Source organism: Nyctibius grandis, chromosome 4 (assembly GCF_013368605.1).
Source record: "Nyctibius grandis isolate bNycGra1 chromosome 4, bNycGra1.pri, whole genome shotgun sequence".
Taxonomy (NCBI): domain Eukaryota; kingdom Metazoa; phylum Chordata; class Aves; order Nyctibiiformes; family Nyctibiidae; genus Nyctibius; species Nyctibius grandis.
The window spans coordinates 8729360-8751102 of record NC_090661.1 but is presented as its reverse complement, the minus strand read 5'-3'; the positions used below and the strand labels follow the sequence as shown (position 1 = coordinate 8751102).

Sequence of the window (21743 nt, the reverse complement as noted above, 5' to 3'; positions counted from 1 at the left end):
TTTTGGGCAGTAGTGCCCATTAGGGGCACCATATGTGCTCAGCATACCCTTTTCTTTGCCATAAAGAATAAATTAAAATAGGAGGCCACAATCCATACTCATTTACCAAGAATAAGAGAACAGACCCTCTAGTTGGACTCAATTCTCTCAAATTCCCCCAATGAATGTAAAAGTATCTCAAAGAGAACAATACTTACCTCTTCTTTACACGTTAGATATATGTGATATTTGTAATGATGGAGTGAGTGATACAAAGAATACAACTGTATTTTTTCTGGATCTACCGTAAACTCCTGCAAAAAGAACAGGTATTTTAGGTAAATTCATGTTATTTTCCAAGTCAGAGATATGATAGACATTTTCTTCTGTAAACAAATTTGTTTTCAACGATTCAGAAACTGAATACTTGATTCAAGTAAGTGCTTTGACGTATTTTGGTACACTGTAATTTATATTACATCACAATTATCTCCTATCTCCACTTTCCCTACCAAGTTATTTTATCAAAACTAGGTTTGAGAATGCTTTCAATCCTCCTGAATGCGCTGCAAGTCTAAAACAGGCAAGACACCCACTCCTCAAGAACGACTGCAAGAATTACCAAAGCTTAACTATGTTTCTGCCAGATTGATAGGTATCATTGCAAAAAAAGCATATAGTTTGTGCTTCAGAAGAGCTGATTCTATACATCTAACACTTACATTACTTTGGCAAGAAATATGAGTGTGGGCTATATTTACAGGTCATTTGTCTAGCCACTATTTACTGCTGGGAGGTAAGCCTATGTGCACCAGTACCTAGGAAAATCTAGTTAGAGTGCTCCCTAGGAATACTATGGAAATAAACAATGTGTTCATCTCAAGCTTTACCACATGACTTTTTAAAACTTTTTTTTTTTAATTTAAGATACACACCTTCATTCTGTCATTGGAAATGAGGAAAGGAGATATAAAGAACTAAATTTTTAAAAAGTGTTATCTAGTCTCAGTTTTTACAGCATTAACATTAATTTTTCATTTTTGATCTAGAAGCCATTATATTGTTTACTTTAGAGATTTTGCAGCAAGTTTAAGAAGCTGTTATCATTACAAGCTATACAGTGATTTTACCACAACTGCAACATTGAAGGCAACATGTTGCTATTTCAGCAACAGTCCAAGAGGCTGACTGCTATGCAGAAACAGACTCTGAAGTCCAGTCCTTGCTCTGGTGGTGACAGAGGCAGAGCAGACTCTAGCAGGGCTCTGCTGTTTGGCATGTTACTACGGGCGAGTAGCACAGCAACAGCAGAGCTCACCTCTCCCTTCCCATCCAACTACACCTACCGACTGCTGCCTGCATAAGGGAAGCAGCATACTCCTGCTTCATCTTCCTGCAATCTTGAGTCGTTGCTACAGAGGATTTCCTTTATAAATGTACAGGATTAGAGCATTTGGGTCTAAACATAGAACTTAAATAGGGGAATAATTATGAAATGATTTATTATATTTTGCCTCCCTCCTGGAACAGTTTCACAGATTAGTTAAAACAAGGATTTAATATACTGCTTTAAATGTTGGTTTTTAACATTCCCTTGTTACAGAAAAAGCACCTCACTCAAATATTTTATATTTTGAGAAATCTACTAAAAAACCTAACACATGAAGCAGAATTTTAAATAAATGTGGTTATTATATTAGGACTCAGATGGCAGCAGCAATTAACCCTCTGAACACTCACCTGTGCTGATTTAGTGGTTGATTTAGAAGCCCTCAGTGTTTTCTTGTTGTAAGCTTTACCATTCATTTTGATCTTAGACACAGACGTTCCTCCACTTTTTGTCTTAGAATCCCGAGTGATCACTGTCAGTTCAGGAAAGTTTTCCAAAGCGTTCTTTAAACAGAGCATATAAAGAAAAAGTATTATGAAAAATTCAAGAATGGCCAGCCACCCAGACTGCTGATAAATTGGCCATTTTTCTTTGAAAAATTAAGAGTGCAGCCTATTATAAAACAATTTATTCTTCCACACAGACCTGATAAAAGGTCTTTATCAGATCAAGCAACCATATACAGTTTGAAAAGCATGATCACCTGTTCTTGACTATTATAGTGTTTTGAGATGAGAAGATCCTTTTATTGTATCTCAGATTATCATTTGTGATTCCTTCATTAGAAAGAGGGAAAAAAAGGCTCCACTAGGCAATTTTTACCTTTTAAAATGCTTTCCATTTCATTTCTACCCAAGAATCTCTAAGATCAAGTTACTTGGAGATGCTTAAGTACTTAATGCCTAGTCAGGCACAGGAAGTTGGCCAGTTGTAGCAGGAATTGGATGCCTAAATATCTTCATAGGTTTTGTTTCAGTTTTTGCAAGATACAAATTAATTGCATCTTATCATATCTGTAAGGTAGAAAAGCTTATGCACAGTGAAGTACACGGCTGGTTCAAAAAAGCACAAGTTTTTAAGACATATTAGCTCATGGCAGTGCACTGCATTTCTACCAGCTTCAGTGCTACATTATGTGCATGAGTAAATTTCAATATAACTTTGTTGTACAAATACAGCATTATGTTAGCAGCTGCTTTGAAATAGTTGTTATGCTATATAATCACAGAATCACAGAATCAACCAGGTTGGAAGAGACTCAGGGATCATCGAGTCCAACCGCTGCCCCTACACCACCCTGTCAACTAGACCATGGCACTAAGTGCCATGTCCAGTCTTTTCTTAAACACATCCAGAGATGGTGACTCCACCACCTCCCTGGGCAGCCCATTCCAATGTCTAATAACCCTTTCTGTAAAGAAATGTGGTCGTGAAAAAATATTTCGAGTTAAATGAACACATATATCTTTGTATTATACTCCAGTATGAGGGGAAAAAAACAGGCATACAGAAAAATGCATCAATGCTGCAGCTTAAGGACCTAATTTGGACTATAGCGTTAAAATATGAAGTCGACTAAGTTTTTGTATTTTCTTTTAACAAGCAGTACTAGACTTAAATATCCTCCCCTGCCTATAATTTCTTAGCACTTTATATACATCAGCCATTTTTCACTTTATAAAAAACCCCTCTCAGTAAAAAGCTATAAAATCTACTGCACAGATATAGTTGCACAGTGGTAGCAGTAACTTCGACTAGCTAACCCGTCCATACGCATTGCAATGCTTTCAAACTGGAACAGCAACTTCAACAAGTTTAAATTATTTAGTTTCCTATCCACTGTAACAGCCTTCCTGAAGGTTGACTTGGAGTGTCAAGGGGCTTTGACCACTTCTGCCTTCCTCTGGAGAATTCCTATTAACCAGGACAGTTTACATGGCTGGACCACTGACCTAAAGCAGACAAATCTGAATTGGAATGAAGAAGAAAATACTTGTGATTTCTGCGTCTTTGAGAGCAGAAGACATAAAATGGTGATAATGATTTCCAAATTAAATTTACACAGTTCAGCTAAGATGCTTCATTTACCGAGCTTCAACTAAAGCAACAGTAATATTTTCTAATTTTGTTTACAAAAAACTATAACCCAAAGGACGTGATAAACTGCTAGAACTATAAAGAATGTTACAAGCAAAACTACTAAACACTGACTGCTAACTTCAGTGTCTGATTTGGTTCATCATACAGTGCTAAAATATCCCATATTAACTGTATCCAGTGAAAAAAAAAATGTTAGATTCATCTTTCATCCATACTTATCAATGCAGAATAGTAAAAATATTCAAACTGAATGATATACATGAACGATAATGATATTTTTCCCTTCTTGCTTGCTTCAGTGCCACATTCAACTCCAATACCTGAACCAGTCATTTGATCAAAGCTGGAACAGAAGCAGACTTTCCTGTATTAATCATCAGATTAACCTGAATCTTAAAGAGTATAAAACACATTTTCCTAACCAACACAAACACTTATGATGACAAATAGGCATTTCATTTTTATCCAGAATACTGACCCAAGGATGGCACTAGTTAGTACCTTCATACCAGAAGGCAAACATAAAAGGCTTTTTATCTTGCAGTTTACATTACAAGCAGATCCCTTCCTTACATCCGTAACTCCATTAACTTCTTGCAGATCATACTATGAAATACAGGCTTAAGCTAACTTCAGAGATATGATAAAAATCTGCTTCTAAGTGAACACACAGCAAAGCTATTATATTAGTTAGTTACTCCAACGGAATAAGCAGCTGTAATTACATGTTAGTATTACAGAAAATTATATTAGTCTTTTTCTCTTAAACTGGGAAAAAAAAAAACAAAATAAGCTACCTCTTACTTTGTGTGTACTGTGAATGTAACCAGAATTCTACAAATTTGTATCCTGCCTTCATGTGGTCTCTGTTCTCTGCATAGACAGGTCTAAAAGAAGCAGCTATAGAAATAACTATTAATACAAAACTCTTACCAAAAATAGAGGGTTAATACATGCTACCTCTCTTAGGCTCTGCATCATTTGAAAATACACAGCCCTCCCCATGCCTTCCTACTGTAAGGAGGAAGCTACCAGAAATTCTGTTCAAGCAGGTACAATTGTACAGCTGTTGGGAAAACAGCATAACTAACAATAAAAAAGTTCAAGAATCATGTGAATTAAAGCTATTTTACTGGTTGATGATGTTCTCATCCCTGAAACAAGGTCACTTAGTGTCCCACAAGTCTTACCAGGAATGGGCTGTGGGGAAAAAAGATCTTTTAAAGATTTCATGATTGAAAAGCAGAACTGTCAAGCCTGCTATTATCTCTCTCCTCACCTAGCTCTCAAAAATAAGCACAGAGCACTACAGAGAGATACCTAATTCTCCAAGTGTCTCTGTACTGTGGACATAAGGGGACAGAAGACAGACAAGTGAAAGAGCAAGTTTGGTCTGATGGTGTTTATAGACAGGTCTGCTTTACTGTTGTCGGTCTCAAAACCACTACAGGAAGAAATAATCAGTCTAATTATAGACATTGACAGCTAGTTCTCAGACATGAGTGAAAATAACCTTAATTCACTTTACTACACTTTCAAAATCTGCATTGTTGCTTGGAGGGTAGGTGGGAACAGTAGGAACCGCAGTGACTATCCTCCTGTTTACCTTCTCTCTACTGAGATGGTACAGCTGCTCTCTTCCCTGTCCACATCCAGACCTGTTTTTTATTACCATGCCAAAGTTGCTGTAATAGGGACTTGTTATGCACACTTTTCCTAATCTTCCATGCTGAAAATATATGAAAGAGTGCACAAATAAGTTGTTGTTGAGTCCCTCCGTCCTGATTTTAAACTACTCTGATCATGTTCTCTGCTTCAAAGAAGTTCAGACATCTGCTCCGCAGCATAGCTATTTCATGTAGATGTTAATAAACTTTTTAGGCAATACAATCACTTAACCAAAAGGTCCAGAAGGACAGCAAACTTGAGAATCTTAGAAGAAACTCTTTTGGCAAACTTGAGCAGCTTAGAAGAAAAAACGCTTGAGAATGAACCATAAAGCACGGAGAGTAAAACTAGAACTTTACCTTTGCAGTGTAAACTCCTCCATCACAAAATGTTCTCCAAATGCCACATACATGCATTGAATTTATAGCATCTCTTTCAAATCCATATTCACTTGTTACAAATTTGCCTTCTGGGTTTTAAGCTGTGCCTGCATGGTATGCATTCAATGACTTACTTATAACATTACTTTAAAAATCCTAGAATTTAAAAGAGAATACCTTGAAAGTATGATCCAAGCGTAATTTGGAAAGCAGCCTTTTCCTATTGTCGTTCAGCATACCATCAATTTTTCTCATGTGAGGCAAAAGTAGCTCATCTAAAAGACACATAAAAAAACCATGGCAGTTGATTATTAAGATAAACATGGTAATGAGATTCCTATTCAATCTGTACTTCTACCCATTAACATAAAATGTGAAGGTAAAAAATAATGCAATTTGCACATAAACAAATTTAAAACATGAGAGAAAAATCTTTTTTTGGATCAGCATGCTAAACTGGTCTAGGTATTATGCAGTTTAATTGCTGACTGCAATCCCACACCTTCTCTGACTTTTTTTTGTTGAAAGGAAAAAATTAGATAGAGCAATATAAAGCATAAGTCTTAGAGACAATTTCAAACCATTTCCTAGATTATTCTATTCTGAGCAATACAACTGTCAGTATTATGAAGACAAGTGTGTTTTTGACATTTGCTATCCCACATCAGAGGGCTGGAGTACCTCTCCTATCAAGACAGGCTGAGAGAGTAGGGGCTGTTCAGCCTGGAGAAGAGAAGGCTCCAGAAGACCTCATAGCAGCCTTCCAGTACGTGAAGGGGCCTACAAGAAAGCTGGAGAGGGACTTTTTACAAGGGCATGTAGTGACAGGACAAGGGGGAATGTTTTTAAACTGAAAGAGGGTAGATTTAAATTAGATATTAGGAAGAAATTCTTTACCGTGAGGGTGGTGAGACACTTGAACAGGTTGCCCAGAGAAGCTGTGGCTGCCCCCTCCCTGGCAGTGTTCAAGGTCAGGTTGGATGGGGCTTTGAGCAACCTGGTCTAGTGGAAAGGTGTCCCTGCCCATGGCAGGGGGGTTGGAACTAGATGATCTTTAAGGTCCCTTCCAACCCAAACCATTCTATGATTCTATGATATTACAAAGGATGACCCTGTTGGCATTTGTAACAAAAGAAATTGAGGAAAGTGCTTACTGATAAAAGTTATCTGATAAACCACTGTAAATTGCACAATATACATTTGAATACAGGCATGTGGCCGTGAATGAAAATTTACAGCTCAGTATGGAGTCTTTTATTTACAAAGTCAATTTCTTTGCTTTTAGTGGGACTACTGACATAATGCATAGGTATGAAACCTTGAGGTAAGTGCGCATTGATGCACAACCAGAGCAAACCAGGAGAGGAGAGTCTAGAAAATAGTTTTTTAAATACAGGCAAACAGAATATAGTACAAAACAATGGCCTGCAACTAAATAATAAATGAAATGATTGCTCTTTTGGGACCTTTACCTTTATACATGAGTGTTTTGCTAAATTTTGAGAAATAGAAGAGTTCTGACTTGTATCTTGGGAGTCCACTACAGTAAATAAGCCCAGACATTTTCTCCTCAAAGAAAAAGTGGAATACAATTGTCTTTGATCAGAATTTTAAGGTTTCAGAGTTTGAAAAGGAGAATTTTTAATAGTAGCAACAATCAGAACTACTTATAGTTATAAGGGTATTTCTTCATAAGAAAGTAAACACACACTTGGAAACACTAATTTGAACTATTTGCTAAGATTTTAAAAGATAGTAACAGCAGGAACAAAGAACTCAGTTCTGACATTCACAGCACAAGCCTAATGTAACAAAGAAGACAAAATAGTAGTTCCAAATTACTTTGATTATTCAGAGACAGTGCAAATATATATATATGCATACACATACAAGTAATTTGCATGAAGTGTCCTTCAGATGTGGGTATGTAGCTAAAAGTTTGGTGGGGTGTTTTTTTGTTTTCTTTTTTTTAAAGAACACATTTGCCTTACTGATTAATAACCTTACAATCTAATAAAAATGTATAAATGTTAAACATACTGTACCATTGCTCTTTTCCAAGGCTTGCATTGTGTCTGGATCCAAGGCAATGCTAACAAGCAACTCCATGTAGCTCTTAAAAGTCTCTTTCATAGCTCTTGTGTTCAAAAAGCGAGCAACAAGTGGAGCTGGAGGTACAAGCTCTGAAAATTAATTGGAATATAATGATTTTTTTTCCTTCGATATCCTGCAAATATTTGTGGTTTTCAAAACTGAAGGTTTCTCCCTTAAAACACAAGTGACCTCTACTGGTATCCCAAGAGATTAAAACTCAATACAATCAGAAATAATACTCAAACTACTTACATGCCAAAAACAGGTTAAAACAGTAAATCTGGTAAAAATGGTACATTTTTTTTGTAGAAACATGTACAATTACTAGTAACTATCAGCATTTAGATTATAATACTTTAGGGAATTTAAACATTTTTCTGTAGAACAACATTCATTGTAGATGAAAGTCTAGAGAAAAGGGATAATGAAGGTGTCATGTCAATGCAAGTACCTCCTAAAACCGCAAACATCAAAGTCATCAAACAGAAAAAAATTCAAAAGCACTGATGACACTTAGGAGCCTGCATACCGAAGTCAATCCCACCTAATTGTCCAACTCACTGGTAAAACAAATTTTACCAGCCATGCTATGTAGGCATATTTGTACTTATTCTGAGGAAGCCTTTTTTTTTTTTTCAGAGGCAGCAATTTTAAACATGCACATGGAGTACTCATCAGTACTAATAAGCATGCTGGAGCTTTTTATAGGCTCCATGTGTGATACCACAATTTTGCAGTAATTTAGCTAGCAAAGCTGTTACAACTTTCTCATATATCCACATTTCTATGGGTGACTATCATCACCAGGTTGCTTCCAATTTGAAATATGGACAATTGTACATATTAATAGCTATTTGAGTAAGTTTGCTCCAAAAAAATGTTATTTTAAAGGTGCTGCCTTCAGCAGAGGCACTATTGCAGTACACCAAGCCTAGCTCATCTATAGTTAGTGACTGAGGCCAACATGCTCTGGAAATGCAGCAGTACAAAGCATGGGTCCTACACAGCTTAACTTCAAGCATATAGGAAATAAAAAAAACCTGCAAAATGCACTGTATATCTGCTATCACATGTAATCTCTGTCAACATAGTACACTTCAGAAATTCCTTTCTGTTCTGGAGAATTACTGCAAACATCGTATCTCAACGTTCCAAGATGCTGTGAATGTCTTAATAGCAAATCTGCTCGGCAGGCTGCATTTGAACAGCTGGCATTTAGACAAGCAATGAAGCAGCCAAAAAGTCAACTGCTTTTTCTCCTTGGGTTCTGAAAAAACAACAGTAACATCTGAATTCTGCCCACATCTGCAGGCAGACAGGCATTGCAGGAATGTTGTTTTAGACATAACATGGAGTTGCAATGGAAAATTAATGAAGAATATGATTCTTGAGATGTATTTGAAAATCAAATCAGCTCCTCCTCCTACAATTGTACCTGCCTTAGAAAGCAAGTAGTAAAAATATATTTATCTAACTGATAAACTACATTTGAAAACTTCAGCTGGACATATTTGCTCATACACAAACAACAAGTAAAGTTTTAAGAAATCAATTTTGCATGGCAATGTCAGATTTTAATTTTTTTTTTTTTAAGGCTAGTAAAGAAAAATTTGCAAGATCTAGCAACGTATTTTCATGATGCTATTTTCAGTTAAGTTCAAATGGGCCTAGATGCTAACAATAGTATCTCGCTCACCATCCTCGTCGCTCTGGGCCTCAGGTGAAGAATCAGACTGGGAAGATGAAAACTCTTCTTTCCACTTTTTCCTTTTCTTTGGTGGTGGTTCAGCCTTTACCTTTGGCTGTTTAGCTTTGGGTTTCACAGAAGAGACTTTTGTTGCTGTTGGTTTTGGTGTTGGTGGATCGGGTGTTTTGTTGTTGCTACTACTAGGTTTGCAATGAATAGTCCTGCAATATTATGAAGACGATCTTCATGAAAATAATTACCACACAAGTTTGGGGATTAATAAAATAGCTATAGTCTTATTTAACCAGAATATATTCCTCACGGATTATATATACTTATTTCATAGTCACATGTAACTAGGATTAGGTCAAACACATTATACTACTATATTTTTGATATAATGCTTAACAATTATTCTCAACTACCTACGATTAAATTGTATTCCAATTTTATAACTAAATAAACAGGCACAGAAAGTTTAAAATGCCCAATGTTAGTAGAATTTATGAGCTATAGGAGATTTGAGCTAATATTAAAATTGATTATTTAATGAAAAAAAATCAGACTTGACAGACTTGAACAAATAGTAGTAACCAATGAGATTCGCTGACAAAGTGGATTTAGGATATTGTATCCATACAAAGATAGGAAAGAACATAATCCAGGCAAAAATGCAGGAAATGCAGGATCTTGAGGACTGGAATAAGAAACCAGACAACTCCTCTCCTTTCTCTTCCCATCACTCAAAACAGGAAAACAAACAGGAAATTTAATACCATAAATACAAAGTTATGTACTTTAGGACTAATAATGCACTACAGTTTTGAGAACATGGTGGGGAATACAATTCTGGGAAATGCCAGGCAAGATTGTTTTGTCCAAATGGAAAAGTTCAAATGGGAAACTAGAAACATTGTTAGTGTCTTCTGGAACACTGACAATAATTCTAGTCATCTGTCAGAGATGAAGATTTCAAACCAAAATGGATGGAGACAATAGATACTAGAATGATTAGAGGAATGGAAAGCCTGCCTTAGACAAGGAAGTTGAAAGATCTTGATTAATCCAGCTTAGTGAAACAAAAAGGTGGAATCTGACTGCTCTCCAGAAATACATCATGCAGTAAAAACACCAGGGAAAGATAAATAAAAGCCAAAAACAGTATTGAGAGAAGAACATATGGATACAAGCTAATCACGATTATGTTTTGGCTAAAAGACAGGATTGTTTCAGCGCACTGGAGGAACAGGTTCTGGAACAGTCTTCTGTAGCTCAAGAGAAAAAAAAAAGAGCATAAAAATCCTAGCTAGTTTTAAGTAGACCACAGTTATTTTATAAAATGGATTATCTGATGGCATTGCTTGCTTTGAGAGCAAACTAGACTTAAAAGCCCAGTCATTTCTTGAATGAAGAGCACTGTAATTTTTTCCTTACTGTTTACTAATATCTGATAAAGAAAACATATCTGCATTAAATTATAATTATTGAAAATCCATAGAAAGAGAAAACCTTCAGATATCATCCGAAGTTGTGAGAAGATAAAATAAGCTAAGCATTAAAGGATGACAGAGTTTGTACAATACAGAATCTGCAATCTTTTCCAAAAGCACAGTCAAAGGTCAACACAAAACGCTAGAGCAAAATCCTTAGCAAGTGAATGACAGTGAAAACCTTATCAGAAGGAAGGTGACAGAGGGAATCTCAGAGATAGCCAAAATACCTGTGTGAGAGACACTTAACGGTCATAACATTTTGCAGAACCAGTAGTATATTTTCTAGAATAATCAAAACTATATTTGCCCTGCATTCTTTACATGGTTCTCCAGAGTGACAGATTTGTTTGGGTTTTATTTATCCTTGGTGGTGGTTTAAAAGCAATACCACAGGAATTACTGATTTTAAGGCATGGATAGAGGTTACATGGGATGACTCAAAGTGATAAGCTTTTTGGGGTGAGGTGAGTGGGGTAGGACAGGTGCAATAAGAAAAGTAAAATATCCTCGGTGTGCAAGGACATACAGGAAGGAAAAACAGCCCTGAGACAATAAACTTCAACAATGAACTTCTGTTTTTAAATTAATTTTCCAGGATTGAGAAGCAAGCATGGTACTTCTAGTATAGTCGGACAAGATGGTCATTAAAGCAATCCAGAAAAACATACTTGACTTGCAAAGTCCACGGGATAAGAGAAAACAACACATAAGAAAAGCAAAATTATTACACCTGTAGGTTTCTATCCTTATGTTGAGTAACAAGGCAAAAGATGACAGAAAGACATAGCATGTGGAGTCCTAACACCTCTAAAATGAATGATTATTGCAATCCACAGATTCAAGGTAGGGAAGTCTTGATATGGCAGTAATTTATATCTCATTTCTTAAAGCGAAACACACAGTTCTCAGTTTCCAACTTAAAGCCGAATTAACATAATCTTGAGTTATAAGTCTTGTTTATTAAAATACACGCGTTCTTAATATGAAAACAATATAGCAAAATGAAAAACAAATTGAAATAAAATACCTTGCTGACTGTACAGGCTTGCTTTGTGGTTTTTTTGAACATACTCTGACATACTCCTTTTTGTTTGCATTTTCAAGGAACTTCACATACACTCGTTTGTATTTTGTTTTTGCATCCCCGAAATATCCAAGATACTAAAAAAAAAATAAATACACAAGTGTTTCTGTTCAGTAAAATTATTCAGTTTAACATTTAAAAATTCAAATACTAAAGAAAAAAAAGTCAGTTTAAAAACAACTTGTTTACATACAAAGACAAGCCATCCTACAGCATTTATAATTTAAGATAAATTCTCCAATGGATTTCCATATAATATTTAAAGTAAGGAAATAAGGCAAGAGGTACTTTGCGCTTAATTTTCTCCCTTTATTTAATCCTCCCCATGTGTTATCCCAAAAGCATTATCTGCCTGGCAAAGGGCTGCCTGTTGAAATTGTATCCTATCTGTATCCTTCCCGTTGTGGAAAGCAGCTGGTTCACAAGCCTGCTTCCACTGACTTTATGCTGGTTTTGAAAACCTGTTCCTTTACGCAGCCTGAATGATACCAAAGAAACCACGCTGAAAATCAAAGAATCTCCCCATGAATATACCTAGAGAGAAGTTTAGAGTAGGAGAAGATCAAGAAACGTGGTTGGTGTTCCCCCCCCACTCCACCCCAAGGATGCTTGCTAAGAATTATGTCAGAATCACATTTTATTTTGTTTCCTAGACTTCCATTAAGGAAATCAGTTTCCATGAGGCTTCACAAGGAATCAAGACTCACACTATTAGTAGCAGCAAACTCTCTCTGTCCATCTCGCACTTCAGGAACAAACTTTTGCAATAGCGCCTTCTGTACTTTCCAAATAGCTGGAGGCTCTTTTCCTGTTTGCAAAGCAACCTGTAAGAACGTAAAATTATTTGCTAAAAACGGTGCTTATTTTTCTCCCAGAAGTGTGTTTGAGCATTGCATTTTTTAAGCAAGTTATCCAGGGATAAAATGGAAATAAGTCATTCAAAATTCCAAATCCTTAGGCATTACGTGCCATTTGCATCAAGACAGTAGGACATGAACTACAACAAGTATTAACGCGATCTACAAATTTTACTTTCACAGTGATGAAGTTGTGCCAACCAGCTCTGCCTATGGTGTAATGTCTTAACTGGTGTATCATGCAACTGAGCCACAGAACTTTATTTTTTAAAACAACAACATTTTTCCAACATTTTATTCTTTTGCTCTATGAAATATTTTTAAAAACAAAAATGCAAGAATCACAACAAGTAGGAAAAAGCTTGCAGGTCCCTAGAGATTCTGTAGCAGAAGCTCAGGTACATTACAGCATGATGCTTGCACTAATGTGAAAAGAGATAGTTCAGTATGAATTAGTGAACCAGAGTTTACACTTTCAGTTCAACTTAACCATAAAAAAAAATTTTTTTGAGTTTATTTTCTTCTTCACGTAGTTTGAGAAATAAACTATGTTAGAAACAAATTTGTAATTATTAGCTTTAATGAGAATTCTCCATAAATCCTGCACGCAAAAAACTAAAAAACTCTCTCTTTGGAAAACTTATAATCAAGTATTGGTTCCTTTTTCATGACTGTTTAAATAACTAAAGAAAAAACCACCACAAACCCTAAAATTCAAAATGTCTCATAATAAAACTTAATCAGTCTTGTAGTGACAAGGGAATATTTTAAAACTGGTAACACTTGTCTTATGTGACAAAGCTACATGAATTCATTTAAAACTTAAGCTCAATAGGATGAACACATAGACAAGTAATCAAAAGTGTTAGAAATTAATGGTAAGAATATTGCTGGCTATGGATAGCAGCAAAAGGAAAGGTAAACATGCAGAAGAATTTACAATGGAGAAGCAACAAAAACAAAACAAGAAATGAAAGAGAACAAGGAACATTCCCATAAACTCTTGTGAAGGGCTATACTGGTTGCTTATGGAAGCCACTTCTTGTCGGAATAGCAAACAGAACCTCTTCCAAAAAAAGAAAAAAAGACAACTCCAAGATCTTTTGCAAACGGCCAAAAGTCATTTCTTCAACACCTTACACTTGAAAGCCTACTACTATCTTAAAAAAAAGGAAAAAAACCCAAACCTTTATTACGTACGTAGTATAAAATGGGTTACATACATATAAAACATATTCATAACCTGCACTAGAAAGACACCTTTAAGGCATCTTGGCAGCAGCCAGGGAATACTAGAATAGAAACAGAAAACTAATCTGCAGCTTTTCCCCTGTTGGTACTTTGTGGAGGCTGAATTCATAGGCAGGATTTTTCATGATTTTTTTTTTTTCTTTTTCACAATAAGTATTCGGATTACCTTTAGTGTCTCTATATCTTCAATCTTCACGACAAATTCATCACGTTCTCTGTACATGCCCTCTCCTCCACTGTCCGTATTCTCCTCATCAGTACATCCTTCTATTGCAACAGTTGCCTGTATTTTTGCCAACTGGTCTGTAGTCACAGCATCCTGTTGAGCTACTTTTAGGGGGTCAGCTGGATTCATTTTCTCCTGCACATTGACTACAGGAGTGGTTGTCTGTGGAGATTCCTGCTTTATTACAGCAGTTGTGGCAGCGGCGGCAGCAGAAACAACTGCCACTTTTTCAGCTTCTGAAGAAAAAAAACAAATTTTAGATAAACAAATTATCAAGGATTAGCAATGTAAAATGGGAACTAGATTTATTTTTCTTCTTTTCTGTTACAGTACATATTAAAAACAACTATTCTGGGAAAAACATCTGTTTTAAGAGTTAAAATAGAGCATTATCTTGGCCACAACTAAACCTTAAACAAAACCAAAATATTGTAGCTAGTATACCTTTGTTGGTATTAAACTGCTGCATCTGTTAGCATCTAGAAATAACAAAGATGAATGCTTTAGAAAACAATTTGATGGTTACAGACATGATCAACAGCAAATACTGTTGTACTTTGCATGACTAAGCAAATACAATAGTAAAGGTTACAACACTGAATCTTGTTTCCAGTCTGCTGATAAGTAAAGTCTTTTTAAATTGGATTAAGGAAAGAGAAATACACATGAAATATGAAAACATTTGCTGTATGACGTTTGGACATTTATCATTCATATCCTGTAATAATATAACTGGAAGTTCCAGATTAAAACTTTGGCAATATCCTAATAATTTTTATTATTAACAGAGGTGAGCACTAAGAACTGACAATCAAAACAAAGGGAAAGAACATTCTTCTCCTCTATGCCCCAGAGCCAAAGGAAACTCCCACCTTTCAAAATTGTTATTCTTTCCCACCTGAAAAAAATTAGAATCCTTTTTAGATATTACTTTACACTCTTTTATTAATTCGTCTTAGCACCAACTTGCTGATCTAAAAGAAATCAAGTTATATTAGCTATAGCATAATTACTAATATCACTTAGGAAACTGGTTTCAAACTTGAGAAGATAACCATTTTACATTTTGTTACAATCACTGTTATTTGTTGACTTCTTCACTTGAAAAAAATAGAAAAAAGATAACATATTTTAATAGAAGTGATCCAAAGCAAATGATTTAAATATCAAATTAATGTGTCGATACAAAAGCTATACACCAGATACATGAAGATTTCACGAAATCAAGTCAGTAAAATCGCTAAGCCATGAAATACGTTCTTCTGGATACATCATATCACATTATTGCAAATATGTTGTATTTCTTTGTTCAGGGAAAGCTATGACAGTTTTAATTAGACGTACCATTATTAGATCCCCAAGTATATTTACACATTCTTCAGAACAGCAGATAACTGTACACACACTACTTAATACTACCATCAAAAGACTGTTTTAATATTTGTCTTTCCATATGTATGTGCAAAAAATAAGACAGAAGAAGGAATTACCAGAAAATCTACAAAATACCAGCAAGTAGGAAGGAAGACATTACTAAGCATCTTGTATGAGGTACAAAGAGGCTTGTATACAACAAAACAGGAAGGTGAATCCAAGGAACTCGTGGTATAAATATTACAGCCTTATGAATAATAAAGATACAATAATATTGTAAAAGAAATAATTGCAAAAAGAACACTAATGGAAACGACCATCCAACAAAAAACCTTTGAAATACTTCCTTAGGAAATTGTATACAGAATGTGGCTTAGTGAAGTTAATGAACTTCAGCAAGGGGCTCAAACCATGGCATTGTCCTTTTGCTGCCTGGGGGGAACAAAAGGTCACTGCTTTCTTGTTTAAAATACATATTCAACTGAAAGAAACATGACGAACTTCATCTTCTGTAACAGACTTTCCAAAATGCATGAACTCAACATAATTTAATAGAAATAGCCACGGAAGAAAACAGAACAGTAATCAAGATGAGGTATTGTTTAGTCTATCATGCCTTCTGCAGTCTTTTTCTGGTATTTTAGGTCTGATTATTACAATTTAAGTTCAATGTGCTATGTATTTTTCAGTAAATCACGTCACCCCTAGAGAAAAAAAATCTCCCCCTCTCCTTTAATCTAAAAAGAGAAAAAAATACTTCGTTCTATTTTGTTAGGAACCAGCCTATGGGTCGTGGGACTTGAGAAGAGTTTAAGAAATTTTTCAGTTTCTCTCTGTGATTATTTTGGAAGATAATGGTATTTCTCTTGAATTAGAACAGTTATGTGATTGGCTGGATAGTTTTCAGTTGCTTTCCAGAGGAAAACAAACTTCACTGAAAAGGTCTATCTAGGCAAAAATAAACTGTATGTTGAAAATACTTCAAAACAAAGCAGCATCAGTTAAAAGCTATGAACACTGACAATGTAACGTACAGCATATATGTAATACAAGTGAAACTGAAAAGGGTGTGATCAGTGGTTGCTGCATACCCCTCCTCGCCCAAACCAACCTTTCCCAGATTTTGTTCTTTTGTTAGCAATGTATCAACATGAAGCTACAATACTGCTGATTAATATGGCTGAAATCAAAGTCAAATGGCTTCCATCTTGGACAAGACTAGCCAAACCAGTGCTCAGTTTACAAGTGCAAAAATTGTTTTCATAAACATATTCGGTGCAATTCTATCATCATAGAAACTGCATCTTTAACTCTACCTAGGAGCAGAGTTAAATAATTGCCTCTGCAGATGGCAATTATTAATAGGTTCTCTTGCTAGAATTTTTTAAAAATAGATTTAAAACCTCTGAAATGATGGTTTGTTGAGGTTTCCAGCTGAAAATAATATTTAGCTTTCTAAGCCAGAGAAGAAGAGAACAGACACATTATTCCAATTCTAGGCTAAAATAAATTTTTGTATTAGAAGAGTCCTATTTAAGTAGCATGAAAAAGTTTATCTACATATTTTCTAGTTGTGGAAAACACTAGTTTAGTTCATAGCCAACACACCTTTTGAACAGGACTCTTAATTATAGCAGTGATTAAAACCAAAACAAATCAAAACCTTTACCTGAACTGAAGACAGCTAAAATTATTCTTTATTTTCTCCCCATCAGCTACAGAAATCTCCTTCAACATATGCACTTGTAGTAACTGTTTTACCTGATTTGTTCTTTCTGTCAGATGTATCATCCAGGGCTGACAATGCAGTAGAGATGCTCTTCTGAAGATCGTGGTTACCCCCCACAGAATCATCTTCATCAGAAGAAAATGAAGGCAACGTTTCTAAATTTTTCTTAAGTTCTTCATCAACTTTTTTGGTTGGACTTTCTCCACTAGCCTCAGCAGCTACAGGTCCTGCCGCTGCTGGCTGAGGCTTTGCAGAGGACTGTAGGCAAGGGGCACGAACTATTTGGGTAATGGGTCGCCTAGTCCTGTTCGGCACTCGTACAGCTGGAGCTGAAAACTGTTGCCTAGGCCCAGACTTTAGAAAGTCTAAAAAAGATGCAATAAATCCGGTTTTGACTTCAGGCTGTTTTTCTTCAACTTCTTTAATTTTTTGCCTCATTCTTTCCTGATGCTGGTAAGTATCATAACAACTTTCAGAAATAGGAGAAGAGTATGTCAAACATGAATCATTTCCTCTTGAATTTTGACGTTTACACTGTCCACTTCTTTTTACCTGTTTCTGAATTGCACCGTCATCTTCTGCACCATTTTTGGTTTGGCTTTTTCCTTTGCTTTTCTTCTTCTGAAGGTTCCCTTGAGTTAAATCTTGGCATTCTTCTTCAGTTCTGCTAATGGTTCCATCTCCACTTTGGTGCACAGAGAGTGGCTGCAATGGACCCTTTGACTGGTTACCTGCTACTGTACCATCATCTCCACCCATATTAAAATCATTCTCTGAAGCACCACTTTCTTCACTTAGACTCTTACCGCTTGAAACAAATTCTGTCTCTCTTGCATTCAGTGTACCATCAGCAGAAGCATCATTGTCTTCTTCAGATTCATGACTGATGCTAGATTGTTTCTTAACTGGAACAGACCCTTGTTCTTGCTCCTTTTGACCAGGGCCAAGGGTAGGAGAGGTTATTCTCGTTGGTACATTTTGATCAGAAGTTTCAATATGTTGTTGATCAAGGTTCACAGTTTTTGTCTGTATTGTTGACACTGGTGTAAGATTTATAGTAATTTGGCCTCCATTCAGAGAAATATTACTTATGCTTGCTGGCTTTCCAGCTACAGTAGGTGAGGCACTGAAACCAGACGACACATGTCTTATATCCATTGATCGGAACTGTGTTTTAGACTCCTCGCTATTTTCAACAGACTGGATTTCTTCTTCGTTAGAAGCTGATTTGGCAAAGTCAGATGGCGTCACTCCACAGGCTGCGGCTGTTGCTGCTAAGATGTCATCTACGTTGGATAATATATTCCTCTCATCACTGAGAAGTATAGATTCTGGGAAGCAAATTGAACTAAGAGAAACAAACTGATTTTTTGAATCGTGTTGATTTGTCTGAGTAAAATGATCTTTTGTTGTCAAATGTTGCTGTAGTGGTTTTGAGGGCTCAGAAATGTCCATTTTCATTACTTCTGAATTCTGAGTATGAAGCTGTTGCTGAGAATGACCCCCATTACTTTGAATAATATGACCATCCATCTGAAGGAATTGATGTGTCACCTGTTGAGGACTCTGTATTCTTTGCACTTGTGGTGATGCCTTTGCTTGTCCTAAACCCGACTGCAGTATTGACTGATGAAGAATCTGCAAGTCACAGGCTGATTCCAGAAGTACCTGTGCACTGGGCAAACACAGCTGATGACCGTGTCTTAAACCATGAGGTTGAATCTGTGATGGTTTACTAATGACTTGGCCTTGCTGTTCTTGAGCTTTACTTTCATGTACCTTATGTATAAGAGAATGTTGCTGGTTTAGTTCTTTAGCACTCACAGTTACTTGCGTTGTTTGCATTAAATTAGCTGTCTTTTTTATATCATGGCTTAGGCTAGTGATATGGCCAATATGTTGGGAAAGCTGTTCCACAGAATTGACCATTCTTTCATCTTTTTTTGTTCCCTGAAGAGTAAGTCCAACAACTTGATCTTCAAGACGAGAGTTACTTCTGATTACACTTTGAGAGTATCTGTCATCTGCTTTTGAGACCCTATAGGATCCATCCTGAGCATTGATTTCCTCATCAGTTAGCCTTTGAGTGGAAGATTCAATAAGAGCTTGCTGTTGCAATGCCTGCATATCCTGCATTGATAATTCCTCCTCTTGTTTTGATGAGGCATACAAATTGGAGTCAGACTTCCTTTTAACATATGACTTTGTTTCCGAGGAAGGCCTGTTGTTCTGCAGTGTCTGTGAATGAGCTGGGGATGCAAAAGGAGGAGACTGGACAGATGGCAAAAACTTTTGAGACTGCGGAGAGGAGGATTCTTGTGACTGAGAGTTTTGAGAAGAATGTAAAGAAATATAGCTCTGATTAGGACTTGAGGCTGGAAGAGTTTGTATCCGAGGAGAAGCATTAAAGGAAAGAGAAGGCGACGTTAATGTTAAAGACTGCCCTGAAGAATAGCTTTCTGAAGGACTAACAGCTGATAAAACTTGTGATTGAGATGAAAAACTAACTTGGGATTGGCTAACTGGAGATAAACCCTGAGAGTGACTAGAAGAGTAGCTCTGAGATTGGCTGACTGAAGAAAGTTCCCTCGTTTGCCCAGAGTAGTTCTCATTTGGAACTGAAGTCAATACCTGTTCCTCTGACGAGTAACTTAGAGTTTGACTATCAGAAGTAATAGTTTGCGATTGCCCAGAAAAAGTCAACGTTTTATACAGTGAGGGCAGCTTCTCAACCTTGCTGGATGAGAAATCCTGTGAGTGACTGACAGGTGGCACATTCTGAGCCTGGGATGAAACATAGTTTTGGGACTGGCTGACTGACAAGAGGCTTGGGAGCTGTGCTGTAGAATAGATCTGTGCTTGGCCTGTAATGACAGAACTCTGGTTATGTGCAGTTTTGGCATAGCTTTGTGTCTGCACAGTGGGGGCTACACTTTGAGGTTTGGGGGTCTTCGTTGACCTTGGAGGCTGCTTCGTGGAACAGTTTTTCACTTTTGTTGTGGAAGCAGATGGAAAACCAGGTGATGGAATTGCAGAGGTGTATGACTGAGCAAGTTCCACCGTGACTTGAGAAGTTTTCTGCTGTGGTCCTCCATTGCTCACCTGAGTAACATCTCCAACTGGACTGCAGGATAATGCTGAATGCCTAGATGTATCCTGAAAATTAACTCCACTTGTACTCGTTAAATAGCCGTGTAAGGAATGCTGTGAAACAGTCAGTTGAGCCTGAACAGACTGAGTACTTGAAGGCCGCTGATGGTGTTTAATAACACTACATTCTCGCTGAAGTGCTCTATCGATAGAAGCAGTGGAACCAGTAAAGACAGATGTGCTATATGCCTGAGAAACCTGCTGAGCTCCTCCAAGGGTTGAAGGCAACAAACTAAATTGAGGTTGCAAAAGATGGGGTGCGGATTCTTGAGCAGAACGGTATGTTGATGACTGAGGTGGTATACTGGTACTTAAAACAGAACTGCCTAGGCGCTCAAATGTCAAAGCAGTTGGAACAGTGCCTTGTGATGTTTTAATCTGTAATAAAGGATCATGGGTAGTTAAGAGACCATTTGACGTAGCACTGAAAGTAGTATCTTGAAGAGTAAGAGAAGGGGTAGTAGCAAAGTTTCTACTGCTGAAAGTGTTGGGATGCTGATACGCTGATAAAGCAGATGTTGGTGGAAATGTTCCAGAGGTTGGCAAAGCTCCAGTAACAAATAGTTCTGTGGCTGTTGAGGAATGCATACCTGGAAAAAAAAAACAAAACAAAAAAAAGAACGGAAAAAGTGCATAAGGGAGCTTTACAAGTTACAACACTCTGCATTTCTATAACTGATTTACTTGTAAGATCTTACAGCATTTACAAATATAACCTTCTTTAAAATTACCGCCCTTTTCAACAAAAGCATATAAAGGGAGGCACTTCTTGTGGGTAATTTTCAAACTGGAAGTGCAGGGTTTTTTTAAGAAAATACATCTACAATGCATTGCTGAGGGAAAAAACTCATATCCTTAAGATGCAAACTGTGGATAAAAAAATTGTACAAGATTAATTCTGCTTTGAAACTGAAGGCTATTAGTTTTTATTTCAGTTTAAAAAGAAGTTCATAGTAGAGGACAACTGATCAAAAGCCCTGGACACCTTTAATATACAATAAAAAGGCAAAATTATACTATAGCAATTGTAATACATACACAGTTAAAGCAGCAATCCCATCTCCTGCATTTACCCTCACCAATACTTTTATAACTCACTTTATGTGAAATATTTCAGAGCTTACAGTGAAATAGCTAATGGCCTATCCAATTTGTAATATACGTTTCTTAAAGGAGGGCTTTGACTTTCAATACAAAGAATAAATATGATTTGTATGCTTTCTAAAGTGAAATATTAGAGTCCAAAATATCCATAGACAGCAACTATCTGCACAGTGCAAT

The 21743-nt window shown here is 36.5% G+C and overlaps 1 protein-coding gene across 4 annotated transcripts in view; it reads right to left on the bottom strand.

Moving 5' to 3' along the window:
* QSER1 (glutamine and serine rich 1) overlaps nucleotides 1–21743 on the bottom strand; it is a 44874-nt gene that overhangs the window by 1576 nt on the left and 21555 nt on the right. For all 4 annotated transcript variants that reach the window (XM_068398063.1, XM_068398065.1, XM_068398061.1 and 1 more), the window contains 9 exons: nucleotides 17345–21052; nucleotides 14150–14445; nucleotides 12583–12699; nucleotides 11819–11952; nucleotides 9308–9519; nucleotides 7563–7700; nucleotides 5695–5792; nucleotides 1720–1872; nucleotides 198–293 (listed from right to left, as the gene is read on the bottom strand). In XM_068398063.1, coding sequence (XP_068254164.1) covers nucleotides 198–293; nucleotides 1720–1872; nucleotides 5695–5792; nucleotides 7563–7700; nucleotides 9308–9519; nucleotides 11819–11952; nucleotides 12583–12699; nucleotides 14150–14445; nucleotides 17345–21052 — 4952 coding nt within the window. The remainder of the gene's footprint in view (nucleotides 1–197; nucleotides 294–1719; nucleotides 1873–5694; nucleotides 5793–7562; nucleotides 7701–9307; nucleotides 9520–11818; nucleotides 11953–12582; nucleotides 12700–14149; nucleotides 14446–17344; nucleotides 21053–21743) is intronic.